The sequence below is a fragment of the Cricetulus griseus genome, chromosome 3 (assembly GCF_003668045.3).
Source record: "Cricetulus griseus strain 17A/GY chromosome 3, alternate assembly CriGri-PICRH-1.0, whole genome shotgun sequence".
NCBI lineage: Eukaryota > Metazoa > Chordata > Mammalia > Rodentia > Cricetidae > Cricetulus > Cricetulus griseus.
The window spans coordinates 49,940,303-49,964,002 of NC_048596.1; the positions used below are offsets into that span (position 1 = coordinate 49,940,303).

General features: G+C 42.9%; 1 protein-coding gene across 1 annotated transcript; it reads left to right on the top strand.

Annotated features, from left to right (window-relative positions):
* The first annotated feature begins 25 nt into the window (after positions 1-25).
* Positions 26-23,452, top strand: Sdhaf2 (succinate dehydrogenase complex assembly factor 2). Its single transcript, XM_027406711.1, has 4 exons — positions 26-194; positions 5,242-5,459; positions 5,540-5,649; positions 20,057-23,452. The coding sequence occupies exons 1-4, from the start codon at positions 159-161 to the stop codon at positions 20,185-20,187; spliced, it is 495 nt and encodes a 164-aa protein (XP_027262512.1). The 5' UTR covers positions 26-158; the 3' UTR covers positions 20,188-23,452.
* The last annotated feature ends 248 nt before the right edge of the window (positions 23,453-23,700 follow it).

The following is a 23,700-nucleotide window of genomic DNA, read 5'->3' on the forward strand; positions in this document are numbered from 1 at the left end:
CGCACCGCTACTTCCGCCATACGCTGGGACGCGCCTTCCGGCTTGAGGTCCAGCTCCGCTGGAGAGAGAGGGCCACCTCCACTCGTGAAGTCCGCAGATAGACCTCCGGGAGTTCCCGGAAGTGGCCCGGTTGCCAGCTTCCGGTGCCGTAGGGCGACATGGCGGTGGTCACCTTGATCCCGACGCTGGCGCGGGTGAGAGAGCCGAAGATGTCGGGTTCGGGGCGGGCAGCAGCTAGGACACTTCCGTCCTCCTCGGTGTCGTGGAGACTGTTCAGTTACCCCCCAGCCCAGGGAAAGAGCCCCTCAAGGCGAGGCGCGTACAGGCTCTGGACACCTCATTCTTTGCTGAGCCCATGGTGTGCTCGAGTGAGAATACTTGGTAATATGTGGCTAAGTGGTCAGTCATCGTGCGAGACAACTCAGATCTTCCTTAAGTCCCCAGGCACAGTTACCGAACCGCCTCCAAAAGCCCACTTCTAGCTCCTATACTTAAAGTCTTCAGTGCCTTCTCCCCCCTTTAACTGGTCTTAATGTGCTGTCCAGGCTGGCCTCAAATTTACAATTCTCCTGCCTCATCCTCTCAAGTACTGGAATTATAGGTTTGAACCAACACACTTAGTTTATTTATTTATTTTGCGTAGCCATTTGCCGCTATAAACTTGCATCTTGGTACTATTTTGGTCCCTCTCTCTTCACTTTTTTTTTTTTTTTTTTTTGGTATGGTAGGCTTTAATCTGCCTCGAGATTAAAAAAACAAAAATCGTTCTTCATTACTGTAACATTTTGGTTGTTCAACTGTGGTTTTAAATATCTGCATGTTTGTGAATTTTCCAGTTTTGATATGCTGTTGGTTTCCGGTTTTATTTCTGTGTTGTTGAAAGGTCGTTGTTACGATTTATGTGACATAACTTGTGAGCTCTTGAGAATGTTCGTTCATGCATTTGAGAGGAATGTATGGTCCGTTGTGTGGAATGTTTGTGTATCTCACTTAGACAAACTTAGCTTAGTGTTGTAGTTGTCTAGTATTGAAACCCCCAACCCAGTCCTGTATATTGCAAGTGTGGCATTGAAATCTGTTGCTTTTACTTCCCCCTCCCTTCAGTTCTCAGTGTCTGTTTCATATATTTGAGTTCTCTAATAATAGGTCTACATTTAGTTATGATTGTTAATACCTTCCTGCTAACTCTTCTTAATACTTTATAATGTTCGTTGTTTTGTTTTTTGTTTTACGCCCCAACCCAGGACCTTGGCATGTTAGGGAATCTCATTTTCTTCTTTTTGTTTTAAGATTTAAAAAATGTGTGCATATGTGCATGTGCTTTCATGAGTTTAATGTGTATGTGTATTGGTGCCCATGAAGGCCAGAAGAGGGTATTGGATTTTCTGGAATTGGAGTTACAGGTGGGTATGAGCCACCTGCTGTGGGTGTTGAGAACTGAACCCCAGTCCTATTTAAGAACAGTAAATGCTCTTAACTTCTGAGCTGTCTCTAGCCCCAGCAATCTCATTTCTTTTGAGTCTCTTTACAGGAATTTTCCTTGTGGTATTTTAAATTGATAATTTTTACTCATTGTGTTCAGGGTATGGATGCCATAGAGTGTATTTTTTTGTTTTGAAGATTTTTTATTGGTCTTATTTATTTATTTATTTGAATTAGAAACAAGATTGTTTTACATGTCAATCCCAGTTCCCACTCCCTCCCCTCCTCCCCTACCACCGCCCAAAAACAGAACGAAGATTTTTTTAAGAGAGAGAGAGAGTGTGTGTGTGTGTGTGTGTGTGTGTGTGTGTGTGTGTGTGTGTACTCACACACACTTGTGAGTATAGCTGTCCTTTGAAACTGAAGAGGGTGTTGGATCCCCTGGAGCTGAAGTTATATGTGGGGAGGGAGTGACCTTGTATATCTGGTTAATACTAGAGTCTTCCTGACGACTTTGAGTTGTTTATTTCCTGAGCTTAAGAAGCATCTCTGTAGGATGGGATATATTCCCTTCCTTTAGCACATTCTGTGTCTTGGCTGGGTGTGGTAGCATAAGGCAGAGGCTGGAGGGTCTTTTGAGTTCAAGACTAGCCTGATCTAGTTGTCAAGTTCCAGGCCAGCTAGGGCAACATAATGAATAACAACAACAACAACAACAACAGCATCCTGTGTCTTAATGAGTTTCCCTCCAAAATTGAAGGTTTTATCCTGTAGGAAATTGCTACACAATACCTGTCATCATTCATGGAAGCCCTGGGCTTGATCTCTAGTGTCACATATAACAGAGTGTAGTGGCATGTGCGTATAATTTTAGCACTCTGAAGTTGCTGGTAGGAGGATGAGAAATCTAAGGTCATCATCCTTGGTTCTTTAGCAAGTTCAAGGCCAGCCTGGTGTGCCTCTTTGATGAGATGGGAGGTAGAGACAAGAAAATCTCTGGAAGCTCACAGGCCAGCTGGACTGGCACACACAGTAGAGAAAACAAAGAAACTGTCTCAAAACAAGGTGGACTGACACCTGAGCTGTTTCTCTGATGTCTACACATACACCCATGTTTACAAACATAAAGATTTTGAATGCATTTTCTTTTTTAAAAAAACATGTGAGTACTCTATATGGATGTACAGCTTTATGCCAGAAGAGGGCATCAGATCCCACTATAGTTGGTTGTGAGTGGTTGTTGGGAATTAAATTCAGCACCTCTGGAAGAGCATCCAGTGCTCTTGACCGCTGAGCCATCTCTCCAGCCCCTAAATGCATTTTCAAGTGCCTTTTCCCAGAGATGCTGGTTCAGAATGCTTAGGCTGTGGCTTAGGAAACTGAGCTTTCACAGCATGCTTGCTGTATTCATTTACAGGAGCTGCCTTACAACAGAAATTTCTGTTTTCTTCTCTTTTCTTTTTTTTTTTTTAAGATTTATTATATATACAGTGTTCTGTCTGCACACCAGAAGATCGCATTAGATCTCATTATAGATGGTTGTGAGTCACCATGTGGTTGCTGGGAATTGAACTCAGGACCTCTGGAAGAGCAGTCAATACTCTTAACCTCTGAGCCATCTCTCCAGCCTAAATTTCTGTTTTCAAAGTTCTGGAGACTGGGATGAAGATGGTATCATAGTTATTTTCTCTCATGGTCTTACTCCATGGCTTTCAGATAGCCACTTTTCCATTGTGCCTTCACATGGTCCTTCTTTTTACATGTACATTTCTGACTTGCTGGGCAATTGATGCCTTGGTGTGGACTTCCTCAGGTTCATGATACTGAGGTCTCTTGAGCATCTCAAATCTGAATGGCCATTTCTTTTTCCAAATTTTGGAAGTTTCAGTCATTCTTTCTTTTCTTTTTTTCTTTAAAGATGGTGTGTGTGTGTGTGTGTGTGTGTGTGTGTCTGTCTGTCTGTCTGTCTGTCTGTCTGTGTCTGTGTGTGTTTCTTCTCTGTTTATGTGTTCTGGGGATAGAGCTCAGGTCCTCAAGCACCTTTACCTTCCTCTATCATTCATAATCAGTAGCTTTCCCTAGTGTCTGTGATGCTATAGTTTCATTGTAACCACTGTAAGTTGTTCAGAGTCCCCTTCCTCCTCCTTTGCCTCCTTGTTTTGTTTGGTACTGTAGCCCTTCAGCTTCATAGTAGCCCTGCTCTAGCCTCTCAAGTGCTGGGATTACAGGCACCATGCCCTAGCTAGTTACTCTGCTCTCTTATTCTCTGTGCTGCAGGACTTCTAGAGTATGCTGGCTGTATTAGTGTTACAAGTTGTTCAAATAGAAACCAACCTGTCCCTTAGGCAATGCCAACCCCATGCTCCAGAACATTAACCATGCACTATTCCCTGAGCCCTGGGAAAGAGGCTCCCAAACGATATTAGATTTTTGTCTGCTGTGTGAGGTTTCCTCTGTACAAAAGTAAGCCTCTCAGCTCTCTTGGTCCTCGTGGTCCTTAAGTATCTGAAATGGGTTGGGTCCTGATGTTGCTCTGAGGCAAGAGAGACAAAAACCAGCCCCCATAGGCAGCCCCTGAGATGCTAGAGCATTAGATGGACACCCCAACTCTATTTCCCCAGGGAAAACTGGGAGTTATGGATTTTTTCTTTTCATTTTGCAGTAAGGCAGGAATGGGGACCATGGCAAATGAATGATGCTGATGCTAACCATCACTTTTGTTTGCTACAGCTTTCACCCAGGTGACCTTTCCTATAGCACTTGTTTGGATGACCTTCTAGGAGTCTTACCTTTCCCTCCCAGGTAGAAGCCTGGTGCCGGAATATTCTCCCCATCATCTTGTGCTTGGGTGATAGTTGTGGGGTGGGAGTGGGATGGGGTGGGGAGGGGAGGGGTTGGGGAAAGCAGGATTGTGGCATGTGCAGTCCACAGCCTTCCTGTAGGCAGCTGGTTTTGTACTCATCTGGTGAGCAAGATCCTGTTTTCCCAACTTCTCACAGAGGAAATAGATCTGTGAATTGTTGAGTCAGTATCTCCACTGGAAGGGTTTGGTGGCAAGGAGGATGTGGGTCTTCTTATTAAAAATTGTGTATGTGTGTGATATATGTTTGTTTGTATGTGAGAGAGGCAGGGGAGGGGAGTGCTTGCCTATCCTTGTGTGACCAGAAGTGACCAGAAGTCAACTTTAGGGATCTCCTGTATTTTCACTTTATTTCCTGAAACAGGATCTCTCTATTTTGCCTAGACTCCCTGACCAGTGAGCCTCTAGGATCCACCTGTGCTGGGGTTACAGATGAGGGTGTCATTCCTGGCCATGCTTGACTCTTATGTAGTTATGCACTCAGGTCCTCATGCTTGCATAGCCAGTGCTTTACTTATTGAGGTATCATCCAGCCCTTCTCATTATATCTTAGAGTTTATGCCCTTCTTAGGTTTGGAGTTTTTAGGAGATCTAGGTATCCTCCGGGTTTAATAGGTGAGTAACTGGAACACAACTATATTGTATAGTTTTAAAGGAATGCAAAAGGAGACATGTTTCTGCTGGGGTAATTTCTGGAAAAATTGGTTAACATTACATCTGGAATACTCATTCTGTCTTGTAGAATGAGGTGTTACTCAATTTATGAACATGTGTTTGTGGTTCTATTTCAGTGACTATCCCCTCTAAACCTTAGATTCATTGGTTTCCATTTCCTTTACTATAAAGGGACCAGAATCAGCAGAAGGACTGAGTGAGATCTAATGCTGCTTATGTGTTGAATAAATAGCAGTGATAGTAATCATTGTCTTATAAAGACGTTTGTGGTTTGTTTGTTTCAGGTACTGTCAAAGCACAGCCTGCTGTCTCCTTTGTTCAGTGTGACATCTTTCAGACGATTCTACAGAGGTGACAGCCCAACAGATTCTCAAAAAGACATGATTGAAATCCCCTTGCCTCCATGGCAGGAGAGAACTGATGAATCTATAGAAACCAAAAGAGCACGCCTACTCTATGAGAGCAGAAAGAGGGGGATGCTGGAGAACTGCCTTCTCCTAAGGTAGTGGGGAAGAAGGCTCTGGGTGTTACTTCTCTTTGACAAGGCAGTCTTGTCAACTTCATTTTCCTTTTAATTTTTAGCCTCTTTGCTAAAGAATATCTGCACAGCATGACAGAGAAGCAGCTGAACCTCTACGATCGCCTGATTAATGAGCCTAGCAATGACTGGGATATTTACTACTGGGCCACAGGTATTCCATATGATAAGCTGCATTTTGTGATGATAGGATAACAAGCCTATTTGTGTCTGAAATAGTATCTTAGCAATCTTTTTTCTTTTTTGAGATAGAATCTTTCTGTGTAGTCCTGAGTGTACTAGAACTCTCTATGTAGACCAGGCTAGCTTTGAACTCACAGAGATCTGCCTGCCTCTGCCCCCTGAGTGCTGGGATTAAAGGCATGCGCCTCTAAGTCAGGCCCTGTTTTCATCATTTTTATTTATATGGTAGACACCAAACCTAAACACTGTTCACATTGTTCCAGAGTGTGCAAAATTTGCTTAATCAGTTTCTTTAAAATTTTTTTTGACATTTATTTATTTTGTGTGCATGTGTGAGTGTGCATACATGTGCACATGTATTGAGATCAGAGGACAACTTAATTTTCTCCTTTCACCCCGTGGGTTTCAGGGATTGAAGTAAAGTCATCAGGCTTTGTGGCAAGTGCTTTTCCTGCCCTCTGTCTAGTTTTTTTTTTTTTTTTTTTGTGAGACAGATGGAATATAGTCTGACTTAGGTGAAAAGGGAATGTAGTAAAGCATGTGAAACTCTTAGGGTCAGAGGGAAGGCTGAAGAATAGGTTGAGAACAGGGTGAAATGTGCTGGGCTACTTCCTACAGGACAAGCCAGTTTAGTTGAGAGATAAAGGCGGCAATATTTTTGGGTGGTTTTGTCGTTTGAGAAAGGATCTTGCTGTGTAGCCCAGGCTGGCCTGGAACTTTCTATCTAGACCGAGCTGGCCTTGAATTCACAGAGATCTGCCTGCTTCTGCCCCGTCAGTGTTGGGATTAATGGCCAGACACTTGCTTTGTTTTGAGACATACAGTGACTCACTGTGTGGCCCAGATTGTCTTTGAATTCATGATCCTTCCATCCCAGCCTTCTTAGGGCTGAGTTTACAGAGTGTTGGGAATACAGACATGTGCCACCATCCCTTGTCAGAATGATGACTTTTTATTCTAAAAGTCAGCTTAATGTAAAGATGGAGGGCTCTTGTCCAAGCCCACCTTAGTCCTGGGGGGTCAGTGAGGGCTTGGAAAAGGGAAGGTTTAAGCAAGTAGGAATAGAGGCTACAATAAATCAAGCTTTTTTGAATTGCAGGCCACAGGCATAATGAGAATTGGCTTTCTCAGGGTAATGCTTTCTGAACTTTCTGAGTTTTCTATGATTAAACAGTTTCATGTTAGTGTAATGGCCATCTTATGCTATATATTAACAGACTGCCTGCTCATAACTTCCTGTAACTCCAGCTCCAGGGGATCAAAAGCCTCTGCCTTTTATGGGCATGTACACTCATGTTCATTCTTATTTTTTTTTTTAAGATTTTTATTTATTTATTATGTATACAACATTCTGCTTCCATGTATATCTGCACATCAGAAGAGGGCACCAGATCTCATAACGGATGGTTGTGAGCCACCATGTGGTTGCTGGGAATTGAACTCAGGACCTCTGGAAGAGCAGTCGGTGCTCTTAACCTCTGAGCCATCTCTCCAGCCCCCTCATTCTTACACGATTACAATTAAAGACAAAGTAGATACTTTGCTTATTTGAAAATCCAGCAAATCTTAAATATTTACTATCTGGTTCTGTGTAGAACAATTTTGATGCTGGCTTAACATAACAAATTTCTTTTGTTTGTTGAGTAATATTCCATTGTGAGGATTATACTACAGTTTATTTATTGACCAGTAGAGGGATTTCAGTGTTTTCAGTTGTAGGCAATTATGACCAAAGCCACCATAAACATTTGTGCACATATTTTGTGAAAGTAGATTTCAGGTTTTCTTGGATAAATACCCAGAAGAATCATTGGATTGTGACTGTGTTTACCTTTATACCACACTTTATCCATACGGGCCAGACAGTAAATATTTTAGGTACTGCAAGCCATATAGTCTCACATAACTCTATAACTGTGTCTGTAGCATGTGATCAACCACAGGTAGTAGGTCTACAAATGAGTGTGCCTGTGTCTCAATAGAATGTTACTTATGGACATTGGATTTGAACTTCATATACTTTCCAATCATGAAGTATTATCCTTTTGAGTTTTCCCCCTCAAATTTTTAAAAATTGGGAGGCAGAGGCAGTTGATCTCTGAGTTTGAGGCCAGCCAAGGCTACATAATGAGACCCTATCTCAAAACAAAAAATAAAAGTCATTCTTTGCATGTGAGTCATTACAAAAATAGGCAGCTGGTCATAGTTTCCACTGCTTATGCTAAAATTCAGGAGTACCTCCTGTGTGCTTACATTTTTATGATATTCTGAGAAAGGCAGAACAGAGACAATAGATACCGGTGATTGCCAAGGACAAATTATGAAGGAACACTTGGCATCTTATGGTTTCTATTGCTGTGAAGAGACACCATGACCACAACAACTCTTATAAATGACAACATTTAGTTGGGGTGACTGACTTACAGTTTCACAGGTTCAGTCCATTATCGCCATGGAAGGGAACATAATGGCATGCAGGCAGACATGGTGCTGGGGAAGTAGCTGAGAATTGTATGTCTTACAGGCAACAGGAAGTCAGCTGAGACACTGGGTGGTATCCTGAGCATAGGAAACCTCAAAGCCTGCTCCTAAGTGATGCATTTCTTCCAACAAGGCCATACCCATTCCAACAAAGCCACACCTCCTAATAGTGCCCCTCCCTATGAGTGGTAATTACATTCAAATTACCACATTCCACTCCCTGACCCCTATAAGCTTGTAACAATATCATAACACAAAATACATTTAGTTCAACTTCAAAAGTCTCTATAGTATATCACAGGCTCAATAGTGTTTAAAAGTTCAAAGTCTCTTCTGAAATTTATGCAGTCTTATAACTGTAATTCCCTATAAAATCAAAATAAAAAAAACAGATCACATACTTCTAACATATAATGGCACAGAATATATATTACCATTCCAAAACATAGGGAAGGGATCATAGTGAAGAAATACTGAACCAAAGCAAGACCGAAAACCAGCTGGGCAACTCCAAACTCTGTATCTCCATGTCCGATGTCAAAACACTCTTCAGATTTCCAACTCTATTCAACTTTGTTGACTGCAACACACTTCTTTCTCTTGGGCTGTGTTGCTCTGTAGACCAGACTGGCCTCAAACTCAGAGATCTGACAGCCTCCGCCTTTCCAGTATGTGCCTCATCACACCCAACTCTAAACTTGTTTTTAATTCCTTTCACAAGTTGGAAACTTAGCTGGGTAGGATCTTACCCTGAGGTCACCACTCACTCCCTTTATTCCATTTCTTAATCCATTTATCTCCTTGAACACAGAATTTAGCTCTATTCCACTTTCTGGTGCTCCTTTTCTCCTCAAATATTTTCCCTTGCTCAGCTTGCTCCTTTTCATCATAAATCTTTATCAGAGTTAACACTAATAACCACACAACAGTCTACACCAGGCTGTTCTGAGATTTCCTCTGCCAACAGAATTAATTCAAACTCTTCACTTTAGCCTCAGACAGACTCTTCAGACAAGGGAAAAAAGCAGCCACTTTCTTCACCAAAGTATCACAAGACCAGTCTCCAGGCCACATACTAACATTCTTCTCCTCTGAAACCTCTTGAACCCCACAGTTTATCAAATCACATTCAGCATCACCGTCTTCCATGCTGTTACTAGTATGACCTATTAAGTAGCACTTAAAGCATTCATTCCACTGCTTTCCTAACCCAAAGTACCAAAGCCCAGATATTCCCAAACAAGAACATGGTCAGGTCTGTCATAGCAGTACCCCATTTTTGGTACCAACTTCTGTGTTAGGGTTTTTATTTCTGTGAAGACACACCATGACCATGGCAATTCTTAGAAATGAAGAAAATTAATTAGGATGCCTCACTTAAGTTTCAGAGGTTTAGTCCATTATCATCATGGTGGGGAGCATGGCATTGTGCACGCAGACACGGTGCTAGAGAAGCAGCAAGCAGCAGGAAGTCAACTGGGATACTGGGCAGTATCCTGAGCATAGGATACTTCAAAGTCTACCACCACAGTGACACATTTTCTTCAACAGTGCCACACCCACTCCAACAAAGCCACACCTCCTAATAGTGCCACTCCCTATGAGCTTATAGGGCCCTTGCATTCAAACTACCATACTTGGTATTGTCAACATGGCAGCCATGTTGGTGACATTTCATGGGTATAGCTTTTGACATTGCTAGGAGACATAATCTAATAGCAATGGCTCTTGCAGTCTTTCTGCCCCTTCTTCCACAATGATCCCTGAATTTTAGGTGCAGGCATTGTGTTGTAGTTGGCACTGGGCTCCACAACTTCATTTTGATCAGTTGTTTTCTGTTATGGTTTCTGTCTGTTGCAAAGAAAAATTTACTTGGTGGAGGGTGAGAACAACTGTTTCTGTGGGCATAAGGACAGATATTTAGAATATAGTTAGGATTATGCTAGTTTATTGAAGTGGCACTTAAAGGTTCTCCTCCAAGATCTGATTTCACTACCCCTGGGTAATTGGCTAGGTTTCTAGTACCTTCTAGTACCCAGCATGGTTTCCTTCTCTTTGAGCAGGTCTTAACTCCAATTAGAGGTTCAGTCCATTATCATCATGATGGGACATGGCGATGTGTAGGTAGATTGGTGCTGGAAAAGAGTCCTACATCTTGCAGGCAACAGGAAGTGGTCTGTCTCAGTGGGCATGTCTTGAGCATATGTGAGACCTCAAAGCCCACCTCCACAGTGACATACGTCCTCCAACAAGACCACACCTGCTCCACAAGGCCACACCTCCTAATAGTGCCACTCTCTTTGGAGGCTGTCTTCTTTCAAAACACCTCAGGTACCTTCATTTCTTTTCTTTGGTGAAGTGACTCTCCCACCCAAGTTTATTAATATAAGTTATTTGACTTTCAAATCCTGTACCAGCCTTATATCCCCAAATTAACACTGGATAGTCTTGATTTATTAATAGTGCAAGATCTTTCCTCTCCATGAATATTGGTGTATAATATTTCATAAGTTGTCATCTGGTTTTGATCAGATAGGTTGTGAAGTGCCCTTTTCCATTTTCTGGAGAATATATGCAGAATTGGTGTTACTTCTTCCATAAATATGTGATAAAATTTGCTACTGTGCCACCACAGCCTGGCCTCTGGCTAATTAGTGTGACAAACTTTGCACTCTGATCTTCAGGCAAGCTTTATTTGTTAGATCGTAAATAGAATAGTACCACACACAATTACTAAGAATAAATAATAAGCCAGGCGTGGTGGCACACACCTCTAATCACAGCACTTGGGAGGCAGAAGCAGGTAGATCTCTGTGAGTTTGAGGCCAGCCTGGTCTACATAGCGAGTCCCTCGATAGCCAGATCTACGTAGTAAGACCTCACCCTCCCCACTTGACACACTTGAAAATAGGTATCTTTTATATCTGTTATTGGTAATTTGTATTTTATCTCCCCTCCCCTTTGTTTTGGTCAATATTGCCAAAGTTGCCATTGATTTCATTTTTTTCCTTCACGGGGCTTGTCTTTTTATATCATTGGTATTTTCTGTTGGTTCCAGTTTTCAGTCCATTGGTTTCTGTTGTTGCTCGTGTTCTTCTTGTCTTAAGTGTGATTGGCATTTCCCAGTTTGTTTGAAGTAGAAGCTAAGCTTATCAGAGATCTTCTTTTCCACCATAAACATTCAGTCCCTTAAGCCAGTGCTTCTCAAACTTCTTAATGCTGTGACCCTTTAATACAGTTCCTCATGTTGTGCTGACCCCCAACCAAATTTCTTTCATGATCATTCAGCCCATGAATTATTCCAAAGTATGTTTAAGTTTCAGGTATTTGGGAATTTGCCAAAATTTGTTGACATTTGCTTTCGGGCCTGAAATACAAGTACTTTGGTAAATATTCCATATACACTCGAATGTGTGTATTTTGTTCTTGTGGACAGAGCATTCTATAAATGACAACTAGGACAGGGAGGCTGATGATGTGTTCTCCGTGGTTTTCATTTTCTGAGTGCCTGTTCTGTCAGTTGCTGATACTTTTACTTGCATTGAGGTGTCTGTTAGTATAGACACTCTAGCTTTTTTTTTTTTTTTTTTTTTTAAGCATTTATTTGTATGTGTATGGAGGAGGAGCAGCTGATACCACAGTGTACATGTGGAGGTCAGAGGACAACTTGTAGGAGTTGATTCGCTGCTTCCACTTGTAGGTTCCAGGGATTGAACTAAGGTCCTAGGATTTGGTGGCAAGCGCCTTGATCAACTAAGCCAGCTTGCTGGGCTTTCATATTTCTTTTGTTTAGTTTTTGCCTAGTGAGTAACTCCCTGTTTGAAGTTTTTCCCTCTTGCTTTGTAAACAGTTACCACAAGTTTACTAAACTTGAAGCCACATATATTTCTTGGATCATAGTTCTGTGGGTCAAAAGCCCCGCCCAGATCTCACACTCTAAAATCAGTGAGGCTGTGTTTCACCTGGAGACTCTGGGGAAGAATCTAATTCTAAGCTCATTGACATTTTTTTTTCTCCTGAGAATTTGTTTCCTTACTTTGGAGGGCTGAGTTCCCTATTGACCTGCCAGCATTCAGTTTCCTTTGCCTTTTTGAGGGCCTCGTTCCAAAGCCCTCTGCCTGAGCAGTGGTAACCATTCCTCATACTTCCCAGTTATCTGACTACCCTTCCATACCAGCTGGAGTAATTGTATTCTAAAATCACAGACTCTCTCTGTCTTTATATCTAAATCCAGTTTTTCTGTAGACAGAAGTCTTTCTTTTTTATCCAATCTGATGGTCTCTGCCTTTCACTAGTGGGTTTAGACCTTTCATATTTACTAAATTCTCAATGTGTTTGAATTAAATGCTACCATCTTTGGTTGTTCGTTGTTTCTTCCATCTGTTCTTTATCTTTTATTTGTTTTGGGGGTGGTTGTCGCCACTATTGGATTATTTATGTCCTTCTAGGTTTTTAACAATTGCTCCTGGGTTCACAGTGTACAGCTTTAATTAGTCATAGTCTGATTTTGAGACCTGTGAGCTGCATGTATAATGTATGGCCTGTATAGCAGAGTGTGCCTCTGCACCTCTCACCCTGCTGCCCAAAGCTTTTGTGCTGTGGTCATTCTTTTTACTTTGACCTTCATTCTAAGCCTGGAACACATTTCTCCTGTTTTACTTTGGGCAAGAAAGGAAAATAATTCAAAATACATGTTCTGCTCTCATTAATTTTGGCCATTTCTGGAGATGGTTGTTTCTTTATATAAATCTCTGTTCCTATCCCGCCACAATCCCTCTGCTGAACATCCTTTTTTTATTACTTGTAGTACAAATTGGCTGCTTTGAATTCCCTGCCTTGGGTGTGAAACTGAAGGCTCACAGATTTGTTTGCTTTTCAGCACTGCAGGGAGCGACCCTGATTACAGGTACTGCTGACCATGCCCACTTGGGCGTGGCCACAGTTACATAACAGGGGTTTAAGAAGCAGGGAGGCGAGCAGGAGGCTCTTTCCCCCCTGGAAGCATTTTCTGGGTCTGTCCTGCTCAAGTGCAAACCTGGTCACTGATTCCCTTGTGTGAGTATTTTCCCCTAATAAACTACCGATTATTAAGATTATTAACCTGTCTCTGACTACACCTTGTATTCGTCTATACAGCACTTTATGAAGACTTACTTCTTTTGCCAGGCTGTCAGTATGTGACTCTAGTTCCAGGGGTTCTGGCACCCACTTCTGGCCTCTGTGGGTACCAGGCACACATATGGTACACATACACATACATATACACAGAGGCATAGCACTCACACACATAAAATAAAAAGATATTTTTAAATTATTCTTTAAGAGATGAGCTCTTTTCGTGCTGCCCAGGCTGGCCCCAAACTCCCGAGCCTCCAGTAAACCTCATGCTTCTGCCTCCTGAGTAGCTGGAAAAGGTTTGTTTGGCTCACAGTTTTATGGCGTTCAGTCCCTGGGTGATGGACCCCAGTGCTGGAAGACCTGCAGTATGTAGGTGAGGCAGCACACGTCAGCAGCAAGTGCCTGGTAAACTGTATTCATTTGGTGGTCAGGAAGCATGTGTCAGGTGTGTTGGAAGGTAGGGAAGGGAGGGACTGGATCTTGTTATTTCCTTTGAGAGTGATCCCCAATGACTGGAAGACTTCCTAGGACCCCCAAGGTTTCCACTACCTCCCAATAGCACCAAGCAGGGACACACAAGGGACATCGTCCTTGGAGGAACATTTCCCATCCTGTGTTTAGGTAGGTAGGGGTGTGTGTGTGTGTGTGTGTGTGTGTGTGTGTGTGTGTGTGTGTGTGTGTGTTGGATATTTACTGTGTTTGGAGTTCTCTGACACGTTGAATCTGGGTTTTTATGTCTTTGATTATTATTGGAAGATTCTTCAGTCTCCTTCATGTTCTCTTCCTTTTGCAATTCTGATTGCACCTTGAACAACTTGTGTCCACAGTTCTTGGCATCTGTTCTATGTGCGTCTCTTTGTGAATCAGTTTGGGTCCTTTGTATTTGGCAGCATCTCATGGCCTCTTTTTCACTGATTCTTTCTTAATTGTGTCAGATGTCACGATGAGTCTCTTGAAGTCATTTTTCATTGCTGCTGCTGTGATTTTATTTTTAGCATTTCCACATGACATTTAGACTTTCTCCCTGCTGGAATTCCTCATCTATTCTTATACTTTGCCTGCCTTTTCCACTGGAGCTTTTGATGTTAATCACAATTACTTTAAATTCTTTTTGCTTTCTTTCTTTTTTTTTCTTTAAAGATTTATATATTATGTATATAGTGTTCTACCTGCATGTATCCCTGCAGGCCAGAAGAGGGCACCAGATCTTATTTCAGATGGCTGTGAGCCATCATGTGGTTGCTGGAAATTGAACTCAAGACCTCTGGGAGAGCAGCCAGTGCTCTTAACCTCTGAGCCATCTCTCCAGCCCCTATTTTAAATTCTTACTGGGAGTCCTGACACAAGTTATCCCTGAGTCTGTTCCTATTGCTTGCTTTCTTGTAGTTTCCCTCTTCTGAATTTATTTTATTTTTCATCATGTGTATGTATGTGTGTCTGTATGCCCCATGAGAGTGCAGGTGTGTCAGTGGAGGCTAAAGGCATTGGGTCTCTGGAGCAGGAGTACAAGTGGTTGTGAGCCACCTGACCTAGGGACTGGAATCAAATTAGGATCTCTGAGCCATCTCTCCAGCCCCTGCATCACATTCTTGTTTGAGAGAGATTGTGTGTGTGCATGTGTTACAGTATACATGTGGAGGTCAGAGTGTAAAGGTAGTTCTCTTTTACCTTGACATGGGTTTCAGGAATGGAATTCAATCATGGCAAACAGCCTTGTTTAGTTTGCTAGGTACTTCCAGGAAGAGGAGTATTGGGATTACATATGTGCGCTTTCATGCTTGGCTTTATATGAGTCCTGGACATTTTAACACGGGCTCTCATACTTCGATGCCAAGTGCTTTACTCACTGGGCCATTTCCTGAGCCCTGTGTTAGCTTTTTGAGATGGATTCTCATTGCCATCATAGGCTGGCTTCAAATCCTTTTTGTTTTTGCCTTTTGAGACAGGGTCTCACTGTGTAGTCCTGGCTGTCTTGGAACTCACAGAGATCTGCTCACCTCTGCTTCCAGTACTGGGATTAAAGGCAAGCTCCACCTCACCTGGCTTCGGTTTTAAATTCTTGATTCTTCTGTCTCAGTTTTGCCAGTAGTAGGATTATAGGTATGTGCCAACATACCCATGTCTAACCCATGTTAGGTACCTTAGTTAGACATTGGAGATCAAGATACGTAGTGTCTATGTGTTGAGGAGCCATGCATCATCTAGGCTGTTAGTGTAGGGAATCAAGTTCATGAGCCTGGCTGTTAAGCTCAGTCTAGATTATGATTTTGCTTTGTTCATGTTCAGGACCTCAGCAGCCCCATATAATGGTGTGCTCAGGGCAGAAATTGTTTCTAAATAATGTTATCAGTGTTTCTATGTCATTCCTAGCCTTCAGCCTTCCTGTATTTCTGGGCCTCAGAGGGATTCTTTCTGCATGCTCTGGCCTTCTTCACTGCTAGATTCCTGTGCCTTCCACTTAGCCTTGCTAGTTGAGGGGTGCCAGGGATAACCATCTCTCTTTTCCGTGTCCAGCCTTGGTCTCAGGCAACTCCTGTGGCTGGGGTAGGATTAGAGGTAGGATTGATCAGTGATACTGTCCCACCCTCAGGCCTACATGTCTGTGTGTCTTTCTTCTTTCTTCTTTTTCTCCGTTGACTCTTCTTCCAGCCCATATGAGAGAGACAAGATTGAATTACCCACTCTCAGTTACAGACTTACCTGTGTTCCTTCCAAGAGCTTCATGTTCTTTGGCCACATGGACTGTGCTCTCCTTCTGGCTTCCCACTCTGAGGCCAGACTCCATCAGGGCATGTCTGGTGTAGGCTTTCAAGGAAGAGCCTGTGAGTGAGAGTACCAGCTCCACTTGGGTGTGTGGGCCCAGACATTTAGGCTAACCCACACTAGGCTTTGGGAATATGTAGCTGATTTTTTTTTTTTTTTAATTTTGTTTGGATAGCCTGGAACTCACTGGAACAGACTATCCTCTAACTCATAGAGATCAGCCTGCTTCTGCCTCCTGAGTGCTGGGATTAAAGGCTTGTGCCACCAAGTGTAAGGAGAACTCCTACAGAGCTGCAGCCGGTTTGATTTTGGAATGTTGGGCCTAGCCTTAATCTGCCCTTTGTCTTGAGCACCTTCTGTTTGAAATATGTAAATCCTGCCTGAGTGTTCACCAAAGGTGCAAAGCCTATGCAAAACTTGGTTGTGAAAAATCCAGCAAACAAACCTTAATCAAGAATTTGCATTTGGCATTGTTCCTTTGAGAGACTCAGATAAGATGTTTTGGGATATGGAAATGAATTTGTTAAAGGTGTAAATTGGATAACAAAAGAAAAGCCCTGGACTAAGGGAGAGTGTCTCAGTCCACACTGAGAGGCTGAGTCTGCCTGTAGCTAGAAAGCCTGGATTCATCCTGTGTCTTCTTCCTCAGACCCACATGAACCCACACCCATTCTACAACAACCGTGCCTAGCTGATGAATTCCTCCCTGTTTGTATTACACCCAGTGGCTCCTCCTCTCACAGCCCAGCAAGTGTTCATGTACAATTACCTGTTTGATGGGTTTCTCTTACTTAATCCTTATACTTTGCTGCACTGTGACCTCAGCCCTGACAATGTTAAGAAAAGTCCTATTTGTTGTCAGGCTTTTTCTTAATGTTAAAAGTGCATGTGGTATCCATTCCAACTCTCTGTGCTCTAAAGGGAGGCCTAAAACTCCTGGATTTTATTTTGACTGTCACACAAAACTTATAACAAGCCAGGGCTATTTCTCCTGCATGGTTTAGCAGGTAAAAATGGTTACCTCACAAGCCTAGGACATGGATTGGATCCCTGAAACTCATGTAAAAAGCTCACAAAGTAGAACATGCTTTTTATTGTTTTGATATTACTTGTTTATTATATATCTATGGCTGGCCTGGCATTTACTGTGTAGACCACGCTGGCCCTGAACTCATTAGAAATCCACATGTTTTTATGCTAGAATTACAGGCTCACACCACCACATCCAAGTGGTACATATCTGTAATGCCAGCACTCTTACAGCAAATCCTCTGGAGGCTGGTAGGCCAGCCAGCCTGGAATATCCAGCATAGAAACAAGGTAGGAGGAGAGAATCGACCTCCATGGCCATAAGGTAGCATACCTGTGCCTTACCCCCACACACGCATGTGCACACATGCATGCACATTTTAAAATAAAATGGGGTGGGGAGATGGCTTCACAATTAAGAGCACTTGCTATTCTTGCAGAAAACCCAGGTTTGGTTAAAGCGTTCACATGAGTACTCACAAATGGCTATAATTCCAAATCCTGGAGATCTGATGCCTTCTTTTGGCCTTTGCAGGCACTAGTCATGCATATAGTTCACATATATACCTGCAGGCAAAATACTCATACACAAAAAATAAATATTAAGAATAGGAGGGCTGGAAATGGAGTTCAATGGCAAAAACACTTACAAAGCATATATGAGGCCCCACCTGGGTTCAGTCTCCAGCACCACAAAACAAAAAGAATAAAAGTGGAAACACTACTATAGTCTCCCTTTATTTGTAGAGAATTCATTATAAAATCCTCAGAGGATTCCTAAAACTGGATGATCTTAAGCCCTGTATAGCCCATGCTTACCCCATATACCCTGCAGTGTTACCTGTCACACAGTACCAGAATTAACCTGTCTGTCCATTTCTATGCCCCAGTGCCCTCTTTGTATCACTACTCTTGTGCTTTGGGTCTGTTACTAAATTTAAAAATATGGTTTCATAGCTAGACATAGTGGTTCATGCCTTTAATCCCAGTACTCAGGAGGCAGAGGCAGGTGGATCTCTGAGTGCAAGACTAGCCGAGTCTACATAGTGGGTTCCAGGAAAGATAGAGACCCTGTCTCAAAAACAAACAAACAAAAAACAAAGAATGTGGTCACTTGAACATAAGCCTGCAATAGTGCAACATTTATTTATATTCTCAAAACTAAGGTGTCTAAGTGACTAATGCATGGGTAGCGTATACAGTGTGGATATATAGGGCAAAGGATAATTCATACACAAGGTGGACAGAGCAGGATAGTATAAGATTTTGTCAGCCTATTAAGAATAGCATACAGAGGCTGGAGGGATGGCTCAGCCATTAAGAGCACTGACTCTTCTTCCAGAGGTCCTGAGTTCAATTCCCAGCAACCACATGGTGGCTCACAACCACCTTGAATGAGATCTGGTGTCCTCTGCTGGCATGCAGGCAGAAGACTGTATACATAATAGATAAATAAAATCTTTCAAAAAAAAAAAAAAAAGGCATGCATCACTGCCTGGCCTAGTCCCCCCTTTTTAAAAAAAAAAAAAAGAATAGCATACAGGTTAAAACTCACAAATTATTTCTGGGATTTTGTGTTGGGACCTGTTGACCTGCTGCATGTGTGTGAAAAGGGGAGTGAGACAAAAAGAAAGAGACAAAAGACAGAAGAGAGGCGGGAGGGCTCTCAGTGATCACTGCAGCAGCCCCACATTTATTTCTCACAGCCCTTTATACCCAAAGCAAAAGGGGCGGACATAAGACTTCCTAACCATGATACGAGGAACAATCAAATGTAATCATCCCGTTAATTCTCAAACCATGTAGTAACCACACCTTTAGTCAAACATCCTGTTATTTGGTCTTGAGGAGCAAAACATTTAGTAGTCATGCCTTTGACCAAACATTCTGTTATTGGCCTTGATGAACAAAAATAAGTTTGAACTCTCTGATCTTACATCAAGATGAAATGGAGTCATAACTGCTGGCTCTCACAATTTTGTACTTTATATTGTCAAACTGTAGAAGAACCAAGGTAAGTGATACTGTGGATGTTGAAACCAAAGGTAAGGGGGAAATAACTCTGTGCCCAGAAGACAACTGAGGCCAAATGCAAAGCAAAACAGTATAGCCAAAATTGCACAAATGAAGGGTCATCAGATTTGTTCCTTAACTATCACTAAATATTTTAGTCATGAGGCTGTATGAGCTTTGTTGTCATCCCTCAGGTCTACCATTGTAATACAAAGTAGCCTGGACCATACGCAAGCATATGAAAGAAGCTGTATTAACAAAACTATTTACAAATATAGGCCAACACAGTTTACCAACCCTTGTATAGCCTAGAGTATTTGGAGGAAGAATGGTGATGACCCATGGTCCATTTATTCATCTGTGGTTCTTGGCTCTTGCCAGAGTTTCAACTTGCTCTTTGTTGTTGTTTGCTTTTAGATTTTAAAAAGAAATGTACTTTTTCTTTAAAAATTATTTTTATGGTGTGTGTGTGTGTATGTAAGAGGTCAGGATAACTTGTGGGATTTGGTTCTTTCCTTCTACCATGTGGGATCCGGGGATTGAACTCAGGTTGGTGTCAAGTGTCTACTTATTGAGCCTTTGAGCTGGCCCTTAAATTTTACTTTTTATTTTTATTGATGTGTGGGTGCCTATGGTTGGCCAGAAGAGGCCATGGGATCTCTTGGAGTTGGAGTCACAGGTAATGGTAAGCAGCCTGATATGGATGTTTGGGAAGTTGAAGTCTGGTCCACTTGAAGAGCAGCAAGCACTTGTACCATGAGCCATCTCTTGGCTTCTGTTTTTGTTTCTGGAGATAGGGTTTTACTCTAGCCCGAGCTAGCCTGGAGCTCACTCTGTGACCCAGCTTGATCTTGAACTTGCAGTAATCATCCTGCTTTAGCCTGTAAGTGCTGGGTCTCTACAGGCAGCTTCATAGCTCCAAGTCTTTCACATGAGCATTGACATGGTACAATTCTTTCTGCCTTCTGTTGCAGAAGCAAAACCAGCCCCAGAAATATTTGAAAATGAAGTCATGGAACTGCTGAGAGAGTTCACCAAAAACAAAAACAAAGAACAGAGACTGCGTGCCCCAGATCTGGAATATCTCTTTGAAAAGCCTCGTTAAGCCGTGTGCCACTGCCTGTCATGGTGGTCAGTATATGGACAGAAACTGCTTCTGATACTGATTTTGGCTTCCTACTTTCCCTTAGGCACTTGAGCCTCTACCAGGACTATGCAAGATGACTCATTCTAACCTGCACTTGTCTGTACAGCACAGATCTGCCACAAGAGGGCGCTGTAGGGGAAGCAGTTCCGCTTGCTGCCTCAGCCCTGACAGTACAAAAGACAGCTGCTATAGGAAGAGCTGCTCACCTAATCCTACACCCTGTGGCCCTGGGCTTTGTTAAGATAAAACTGCCCTCTTCCAACTTGGTATAGTTCTTTCTGCCAAAGAGAGCTGATCCAAGCTCCTGAGCTGAGTCCATCAAAGGCACAGCAAGTTGAGTGAGGGCACCAAGCAGGAATGGTGTGGGCACACTGCTTAAGTCAACATCCTCATCAGATTTTCTTCACAACATGCCCTTTGTAAACCAAAAGATAACTGTATACTGAAGGATATCAAGGGAAGGAAATTGACGGTTCTCTAACCTTTACAATTGTTCCTGTGCAGCCCATAGTCATACTTATAATGGGGTTTTACAAACTTATAATCATGGGCTTTCTGACCTTGTGGCACTGTGGCAAACTTCCCTCCTCATTCCTACAGCCTGTAAAATTATTTAGTTGACCAAATAATAATGACACATAAGAAATAACATGTTAACTGGGTGTCATGGGTCATGCCTGTAATCCCTGCCCTTGGGGTCTGAGGTAATAGTATCACTAGGAATTTGAAGCCAGCCTGAGCTATAAAGTGAGTTTGAGGCCAGCCTGAACCACTCTGTTAGAATGAAGTAGCTTGGAGGGCTGTGCATTGCTGAAGGTATGCTGAAGGTAATCCTCTCTGTAGGATCTCTGCTCCCAGCTGAGAAGAGGTAGTCAGTCACTCTGGCTGGTATGTGATGGCTAGAGGGAAGCAGGCCAGAACTGATAACATGAGGTCATGTAGTTACCAAACTACAAGAGCTGTAGGCAAAAAGGAAGAAAGAGTTTCCTGGCCAGGGGAAGAAGTGGGGAAACCAGCCTTCAGTTACCTCACAGCACTCCTACAGAGGGGTGACATTAGGCCTGTCTGTAGACAAGAGAGTTGCCTTAGAAGGAGTCAGTAATACATCCATGATCAAAAAGCCAGGATTTGGGGCTGGACAGATGGCTCAGTAGTTAAGAGCGCTGGCTGCTCCTCCAGGGAACTCAGGCTTAGTTCTCAGCACATACATGGTGGCTCACAACTGTCTGTAACTCCAATTCCAAAGGAGCCGATGCCCTCTTCTGGTCTCTGTGCACACACTCCACAGACATGCATACAGGCAAAATTCGTAGAATAAAGTAAATATGGGTTGGAAAGATGGCTCAGCAGTTGAGCACAGGCTGCTCTTCCAAAGGACCTGGGTTCAATTCCCAGCACTCATAAGGCAGCTCATAACTGTCTGTAACTCCAGTCCCAGGGGATCTGACACCCTCACATGCATTCAGACAAAATGTCAATATGCACATAAAAAGAAATAAATCATAAAGTTTGATCTAGCTTCCTGCTAGACAACAGGGCTTCACTGCTAACATTTACTAACAACCTTCACTTCTGGACATTGTACTGCAAAAGAGAAGGCAAGAAAAGAAATGATAGTTCTTAGACATGAACTCTGTGTTGCACTGTGGTGAGTAGGAGGCTACCAGCTACTTCCCAAATGAGGAAATTCACTCACTTTGATCACCCTGAACAGCTCTGGCAAGGGAGGAAGAAGTATAGCACCATGGTTGTGAGTTCAAGCTTTCCCTTCATTGCTTAGCTGCTGAATAAACTCACTGGCCTAAGCTTTGGTTTCTAACCAAAGGTGATAATCACTTCAGTCTCAAGAAAGCTAGGAGCTATAATATGTAACACTGGGATGGTTCCCAGCACACAGGATACCATAGGAAGACAGGAACCTTTGCTTGTAGCCTCACCCTGAGACTTAGAGCCTGTCTTCTAACAGATTGCCTATTATCAATTGCATGCATACATGCAGGGCAGTTTCAACTGAAAGTCAGAAGGCTGAGCCTATTAAAGTAACCACAAAGTGCCTTGCCAGCCAGTGAAAACTGGAAAGAAAAAAAACCTTGGTGACAAGTCCTTTGATGGAAAAGTATAGGTCTCACTTAAGCAAGAAATGGGAATGAGACATATAGAGTAGAAGCAGGAGGTTACAGAAATGCTGGCCCTTTGCTTGAGCTTCTGATGTCCCTCAGGGGGAGTGCTAAACAGGCAGGGTTTATATATAGAAACATCTGGACTTTAAGAAGTGCACAGGAATTGCAGCACCTTCCCTATTTATCCTGAGCCCATTATACAACAAGCCCCAGAACCCAAGTATGCAGTATGGGCTCTCCCCACCTCAGCTCTGATCCCTTCTTACCCTCATTTTGCTTTATTTCACATAGTGTTCAGTTGCCGTCACTTGCACTTGAGAATGGCATGCTTCTAAAGGAATTGTTTTCCTCCCAGGCTGCTGGTTTGTGTGATCTTTGAAAGTGAAGGATCTTGCTAACTTCAGCCGCTCAGTGTCAAGCCCAAGAGTGCAATGTAAACAGTTTTCCCCTTTATTAAGCATTAAGGAAAACTAGGCTAGCCACAGTACATTTTCAGAAAAATTAATAAACTTAGCACAGGACCAGCAGCTCCCTTGGACCCACAGGAAGCACCAGCTAGACTCATTGTTCTCAGCTTGACATGTTGCTGCTCACTGACCTCATTCTGAGCCTGTGTCAATACATGAGCATCTGATCTGCCCTGAGAGGTCTGCAGTGGCCCTGAATCCCCTTGCACAGGCTCCTCCGGACACATCAAACTGGATCAAGGCTGCTTCCTTCCCATCACTTCCTCACTTCATTGTTTTAAATTGTACCCAGCCTTTCCCTGACAGGTGAGTGTCTCTTGTGGCTGCCATCGGAGAGGCGCCTCTTACTGTCTTGGAGCACCAGCTGGAGGTCATCCAGCCTTTTTCTTCAGTCCAGCCAAGGTGGCAGTGGTACAACCTGGCTTTTGTTTTTAAGCATCACTGGGGAAGCAGACTCCTCTGAGAGAAGTTGAGAGCTTCACATCTGTCCTTCAGGCCATCTGCCACGTTGAGGCTAGACGGGTTGGAAAGCTTTGTAATAAGTAAGCCCAAAGCCAGGTATGGTGGTACTCACCTGTATGCCCAGCATGCAGGCAACTGAGATAGATTAGCATTAAAATTAATTTCAAGCTAAAAGCCTCCGAATTGTGTTTGCATATAAGGCTGTTGTCTTCCACTAAAGGTTAACCTGGGCTACATGGTTAATAACAGCCCAACCAGGGTTATGGAATAAAATGATCTCAAAAAACGAGGTGAAAAGAAACAGAAGAAGGCCCTGAATGTCAACCTGTGGCCTTTACATACCTGTAGAGGCACAGTCGTTCACACAAGCGCATGTACATCAGCCCCAGTGAGCACAACCATGCATACACAAAGGTAAGTCA

Bases quoted from the DNA above. Each gene is read 5' to 3' on its own strand.
- Sdhaf2 (XM_027406711.1), top strand. From the start codon at position 159: ATGGCGGTGGTCACCTTGATCCCGACGCTGGCGCGG. The intron at 195-5,241 runs GTGAGAGAGCCG...TGTTTGTTTCAG, and splicing joins TGATCCCGACGCTGGCGCGG to GTACTGTCAAAGCACAGCCT. The intron at 5,650-20,056 runs GTATTCCATATG...CTTCTGTTGCAG, and splicing joins TATTTACTACTGGGCCACAG to AAGCAAAACCAGCCCCAGAA.